Genomic DNA, 7,007 nt, shown 5'->3' on the forward strand with positions numbered 1-7,007 from the left:
CTGGCAACCATAAATTTGTTCCCTGTACCTATGAATCTGTTTTGTTTCATTTATTTGTTTGTATTGTTCATGTTTGTTTGTTTTTTCTCTATCTGACCTATTTCACTTAGCATAATACCTTCCATGTTGTCGCGTCGATGTTCTTATTTTTAAATGGTTAATAAAGAAATCAGTATTTGGTTTTGAAGGTTATTCTTTCTACCATGATGTTTCTTCAACTAATGAAAATGTATTATTTTTAATTAAAGTTTATTGGGGTGACAATTGTTAGTAAAGTAAAACAAACAAAAAACAAAAAGTGTATTTTTAACTCCTTTGTTGCAATTGGAAAGGAGAATACAAAGCCTATCTACATATATACTCCATCTAATATGCTGTGTGTCTGACTTGGTCAGCTGTGAAATACTGCTTAGCAGCATGTGCTCGACTGTGGAAGGAGGCATTCACCATCTGACGGCGGGAAGGGGGCTCAATGGACTTAATGGAACACAATTAGAAAAAGCAGGTTTATTAAAACAGATTTAGTGGCATTAGCCGCTTCCCTCCTTTCTCTCATCATGTAATATTTTGAAACACTGCAAAACATTTTCAATATCCTAACATATACAGTCTAATCCATATATTACTTAAGGAACATAAGGCAGATACACAGAACTTAGACCACTGTTTTTATAAAGCAAGAGTCAGCAAAGTATGGCTTGTGGATACCACCTATCTTTGAAAATAAAGTTTTGTTGGAACACAGCCATGGCCATTTATTTATGTATTGTCTGTGACTGCTTTTGCACTACGTGGCAGAACTGAATAGCTGAGAGAGAGACTGTGTGGCCCACAAAGCCATGAATAGTTACTATCTGGGGTTTTTTTTTGGTTGTTTGTTTTTTTATAGAAGTTAGCTAAGCATTGCTATGAAGACTAAAACCTTATATTTTGGAGAGAAACTGAAAAACAAACAAACATAACAGAAATAAAAAGCCTAGTGAAGTATATTTTATTTCAAGTTTGAAAATAATTCTTAATCACTTTAAGAAACATCATCCAGTTGCCTAGGAGTTTTGAGAGTTGGGATAAACTCTACACAAACTAAGTAATACCAAGGGCATTATTTTATTGCTTAAAAAATGTTAAAAACAATCCACGTTCTCTTTGGGAAAATCAGCAGGCTTTTAAGTATGAATGTTAAGAATTGGGGAAAAATATGCTAAACTTTAGGATTACAAACAATCTGATGACTAAGTTAGCTTCATTGTCTAACACATTATCTTTGCAAACTACATATTGCTACAAATACACAATAAAAATTTGTCATTGTGTTTCTATGTTTAATCCAGTGACAGCTAAAGTTCTAAATTGTCCTGTTAAATTTATAATCTGGGTGAATCAAGGAAGAAGGGAAAGTTTCCTTCTTTAGCCCATTTATTTATGAGCCAACTTTTACTCATGCTAATGCTTTCTTCCATCCTCCTTTGGAAATTCTGTAGCGGTGTTAGATTGCTATGTAAGGTGGTTGGCTTTAGCTTGGACTTCATCAGTGAGCATCGTCTATTCTCAGGGCCTAGGAGTCACATCATTGATCACAGACTGTGGGGTCTTGATACAAGAGAAAACTGTACATGTCTTCACTAAGAAGGTAGGATGGTTGTCCCTGACATTGGAACCTGTTGTACACTGGGCCAGACTGATGCCCAGCTATGTCTCAAGTCTTTTACCTAAGGCTTTGCTCAGTATCCATTTGTCTGCTGGTGGTCAACTGGGAGAATAAGCTTCTCCTGAGGGGTACCAACTCGTGATACCTCCTGTGTGGGTAACAGAGGTGAAAGGCATCCTTGTTACACCATTGACAATATTGTTAGGAAGATGGACATAATTTCAATTACAGTACTGCATGTATTTGCAAATTTTTGATGTTATAAAAATGCAAAACCTAATTATTATCAAGTGTAGTAGCTATTTTCCAAATTCTGTTTGAGTTATGGCTTGGATTAAAAAGTGACCAGGAAAGCTCTATTCTTTAACTCTTTAGCTTATAGTGCATTCATTCTTCTGTCTTTCCAGGTCCAACTTGAGATTCTGTATCTCATTCTGAAGTTGTCTGCTCTCATTTATGAATCCTTCTTTTAGTAAGCAGGCCTGTTCCTAAAAAGGGACAAATGGAGAGTAAATAAATTACAGCAAGCAGTAAGTAAATCTTTAACCTCTATCTAGTTTCCACATAGATTTTTCAGTATTTAATTTCTTCTTGAAATTTGCTCTATCACTAATTTTCATTATGCTTTCTCTTGGGCATCCGAGCTCTGTGATTATTTTTCCTGAGTCTCCTTTAGCTAAGAAAGATTTTGGGCTTATACCTCCTGATATAGTAATGAATCTAAATTACAAGTCATGATCTCCTCTCCCATGAATTCTACACAGCCTTTGTGGGCAATCTTAATCATTTGTTTGTCTTCAAATCTCATCTGCGCATCATAGACTTTTACACACGCGCGCGTGCCACACACACACACACACACACAGTCTCTCTCCCTCTGTTTTATGTGTGTAAAACAACACAGGAATAAAAAATTCTCAAAATCGAATGAAGTGTCTGAATCTTACAGCAGGGAATTTGACTTAAGACTCCGCAGTTTATTGACAGGCGTAGAAGAATATAGGTAAAGAAATCAGGGCCCCAGACCGTCCATATTGGATTTCTGCACATAACCCCCAACTCAACACAAACTGGGAGTAGAAAACAGGCAAAATAGCAGGCTGAGAGTTAGGGAGTCTTTCTGCTCATAAAGGTTCTCTTAGAGCTAAAGTCATAGACAGAAAGAACAACCACTGTGGATTCCTCTAAGTGGTGAAGACAGCCCAAATGTTTTATCAAGCTGTAGAAGTTATTTAATCTTTTCTGAAACTCTGTTTCTTCTCTTAACTAATAGGGACATGCCAGTTCTTGCTTCATATAATACTAAGCAAGAGATACAGATAAGACATTTTTTATAACACCTAGCAGATAATAGCTACCATTGATTGAAAGATATACTGATAAAAGACTGGATGTGACAGAAATACAAACAAAATATTTGAATAACCAGACATAGGCAGGGGCCAAGTCAGGGGCAGACAGAGATTGAAAAGGTAAGTGGGTAAGCAAGTTCCTTCTTGGTTTCATGTTATTGCCACCTAAGAGATCAGGGAAAGTGGAGAAAACAGATGGAGAGAAACATCAAGGTGATGCAATTAAATACCTGAAGTTTAAGAGCGAGAATCCTCTCTTGTTCTGCTATAAACTGGATCCTCTCCCTCTCCATCTGCTCAGTCAACTGTTTCACATGTTCCTGATGACTCTTTTCTTTCTGTTCCATCATTTGCACTTTCTTTGCTTGCATTTCCTCCAACATTTTTGCTGCAGCCTCTGCAGATTCAGCCTTCACACGTTGCACTGTCAAGAAGCAAAGAAACAGAAAAAGTTATGTTGGTTACCACATTGCTTCTTTATTCTTGGTATGCTGACCTGCCATTATTGTTGCCAACTGCATATGCCCTACTCAGAACTGACTTCAGCTGGTAAAAAGAATCTTTGCTCATCTTGCTCTAGTTTAAGACCCCAGATTCACCCAGCCAACTTATTTAAACTTTTAAGAGCTTTTGAGGCTATCTAGTCTCTTGACTTGCTTCTCACTTTCAATCTCCTTTTCCTTTTCTGTGAGAGTCTGGTCTGTCTGCAGAATTGCATCACATATAGACTCCTTGGACTTCAAGTATGCCTGAAGAATTTCTTCAGCCTAGGACCCGGAGAAAATGCAATTAGTAATAGGAAATGGCTGTAAGCACTATTCCTGTTTGCCCACCATCTTTTCCTGTAAGAAGTGTCCCGCTTGGGCCTAGTGTGTCTGGTGGCCAAAATCCCCTGTCATGGGGTGGGCACATGCTCCAGACTGGCCAAGCATGGCACCTCACAAAGCAGAATTATTTATGAGATTGATATAGATCTACATGGATAGTCTCTGTGCTTTTAGACTGGGGCTCTAATTTTGGGGCTTGTTGGTATTATGGTCCCATATGGGGTGAGCTTGCTGGAGAATGAGGCCATCGTGGAGAAAAGGAGGCAAAGAGGTGGAGGAAGAAGAGGAGGGAGGGAAGTGTGGGGTTGAGGGGAGAAACAGACAGAAAGGCAGGTGATGGCATTCTCTCAAGTCTTGGATCCAGCTATCCTTATAGCAAGTTTGAAGCCTAAAATGATGAATTACCATTTTTGATTAAGCGACCATCATTATGTTTCTGTCCCTTGCAACATAAAGATCCAGCTGTAATAGTGGATTACAATAACAACCTAGTGATTAAATCTGATAATCCCCTTTATAATTCAACTGTTCATTGATTGTACTCTCTTGGATGAGCACATAGGCTGTACATATCTTGTATAACAGGCTCCTTGTACATGTTTATTAAATGAAAACGCTAATGCTGTCAGTCCTGTAATTGTACCTCTGTGTGCATATCTGTGTCCAATTGCACTTGGTCACATTGGTATTTCAAGGAGGAATGTCAACAGCCTCCCACAATCAACAGATGAATCTTGGTTACCTGTACTCCCTTCCTGGGTTCCTGAAGGTACTTATTCTTCAGCTCTTGTGTCTTCTTGATGAAAAGACGATACCCTCCTGGTTTAGAATAAATCCCTTGCTTTATACTTTCCTCCAGAGGAGTGAAGATATCCTCAAGTAGAGCTGAGCAACGATCTGATGATGCTTTCATATTCTGTTTACAAAAGTCACTTAGCTTTTTTTCTAGCTCAGCCTTTAATGTGAAAATAGAAAGTAAAAAGAATAGAGAGAAGATGTTAGCTGGACCTCAGAATTTTTTGGAAAGGCTTCTCAAAAACTAAAGTCTATGACACCTAGAAAAACTTACAGGCACATCAGCAGGACAATATCCTTCCTCCTGATCCTGACTTTCTCCTTGGAGGCGAATTTCAGAGGAGAGATTGCTAGCTTTATGCTGGCATTTATGCTACCCATCTTCTGGTCAGAGTGGGCAATGCCCTTTTGCATTGATGCCGAGTTCTCAACCTGGGCCCAGGCCAGGACTGCATTCTCCATGCAGGACAGATCCCCACTGCTGATGGCATTGACATAGGTCAGCACCAAAGTCTCTAGATCTCTAAACACACCTTTAGAAATAAACTTCTGTTTTTCAAATTAGACCAATGCTTGCATATGGAATAAATGTGGCTCAATATAAGCCTGCTCAAGATAACTAAGACTACATATTTCTTTGCTCTTGGCTAAAATATTAAATCAGTCTGATAACAGCAAGCACGTAATATGATTAGAAGCTCTGGTTGTTACTTATATGCATTTAATTAAATTATAGACACGATTATTAGTTTATTCATGAAAAATAAAATGTTTCAAAACTTTGAGGTGATCATAATAAAATTGGTTCTTCTTATTATGATAGTAACAAAGAGTGGTTTTCACCATTCTAAAGTTCCAGTAAGAATTTCTTCTCTCATAATAAATACCCATTTAATTTTCTAGTAGTACTTTGCTTTCTAAGATCCCAATCCATATGAACATGAGAAAAAAGAATTACCGCTAATTCCTTTTGAAATAACTTGTCTACGTCTTTGAAGGAATTCTTGAAGAAGATTTTGACGGCCCATTTCTCACTGGCCCTGTGCAGGTCCAGAAGCTCCTGGAGGGTGTCAGTGGGCAGCTGCAGCATCCAGCCCATCTGCTTGTCATAGTGAGCAATGGCCTTTTTCACTGCGGCCGAGTTCTCGATCTGGGCCAAGGCCAGGACGGCATTCTCCATGCCGGGCAGATCTCCACAGCTGATGGCATTGACATAGGTCAGCACCAGGGTCTCCAGTCCTATAAAACAGAGGACAAATGCTAATGTTTGTTGTAGGTGGGAGGAGGCAACATTCTATTCTATGTAATTCTAATAATGTCGATTACCACTCATTTGCCTCACGGCATCGGTGTGCTCAGCGTCACCTGGAAGCTTGCTAGAAATGCAGACTCACAGCCTCTGCCCCAGGTCAACTGAATTGGACCCTCCTCTTTGGCAATTTCCTTGGGTAATATGAGTACATATCATAGGCTGAGAACCTCTGTTCTAGATACCATAGGCTTGTGTTTATTGAATGCATGTATTTTACAACCAAGCACCATTAAGGGAGGAACCGTACCTCGGTCATTTATGTCTCTATCATCAGTTCTAGCCCATGGTAAGCATTTGGTCAATATCTGTGGAATACATAAAAAGGAGTCCTCCATTATTTTAATTCTAGCTGAGCACCGTCTGAGAACTTTCTGTGATGATGGAAGTGTTCTCTATGTGCTATGCAGTATGGTAGCCACTAGCCACATGTAGGTATGAGCCCTTGAAATATAGCTGTGTCATCAGAATTTTAAATATTCTTTCATTTTAATCACTCTACATTTAAATTTAGATAGCCTCGCTTGTCCAATACTACCTTATTAGACAGTGCAGGTCAAGTTCAGTAGGGCAATTTTAAGCAATAGAGCTTTTTTCTTTGGCCTTTCCTACCTTTTCTCACCCAAGAAATCTGACTAATAAAATCTATTAGAAATGTTGGTGCCACCTAGATTTGCATTTTCCAAAGCTGAAACTAGGTGGATGTTTCCCACCTTTCTTTAATCTTAACAGTGAGCTTAATTAAAGACAGGGAAGAGGACTCACGAGGCCCGTTGACTTGGATGCCTCCTGAAAGAGTTTTAGTTTTGGAATTGTTGAAGATGTAGGAACAGAAGGCGGCAACTTGTTGCACGAATTCGGAGTCCAGTTCATCATCATGCAGTGTCTCAAGCTGGCCTAGCTTCTTCCGGTGAGTGGGCCGATCGAAGATAAAGCATTTCTTCTTTGGGAAGAACTTCCGTATACAGAGTCGGGGCAGATTAAAATTTTTATCTTTCTCACTGGTACCTGGAGGAAGATAAAAAAGAAATTTGCTTAATATAGTGGGCTTGAAAGCTTTTTCTGTAAAAGGCAAA

The 7,007-nt window shown here is 39.0% G+C and overlaps 1 protein-coding gene across 1 annotated transcript; it reads right to left on the reverse strand.

Annotated features, from left to right (window-relative positions):
• Positions 1-962: 962 nt before the first annotated feature.
• Positions 963-7,000, reverse strand: LOC109439897 (guanylate-binding protein 1; the record flags this gene model as incomplete). The annotated part of the gene is made up of 6 exons (XM_074324414.1): positions 963-2,136; positions 3,231-3,424; positions 3,665-3,767; positions 4,570-4,782; positions 5,581-5,861; positions 6,697-7,000. Coding segments are annotated over 6 exons (1,212 nt in total), but the record flags the coding sequence as incomplete, so codon positions are not given.
• Positions 7,001-7,007: the final 7 nt, after the last annotated feature.

The sequence above is a fragment of the Rhinolophus sinicus genome, unplaced genomic scaffold (genome assembly GCF_036562045.2).
Source record: "Rhinolophus sinicus isolate RSC01 unplaced genomic scaffold, ASM3656204v1 Contig319, whole genome shotgun sequence".
NCBI classification, from domain to species: domain Eukaryota; kingdom Metazoa; phylum Chordata; class Mammalia; order Chiroptera; family Rhinolophidae; genus Rhinolophus; species Rhinolophus sinicus.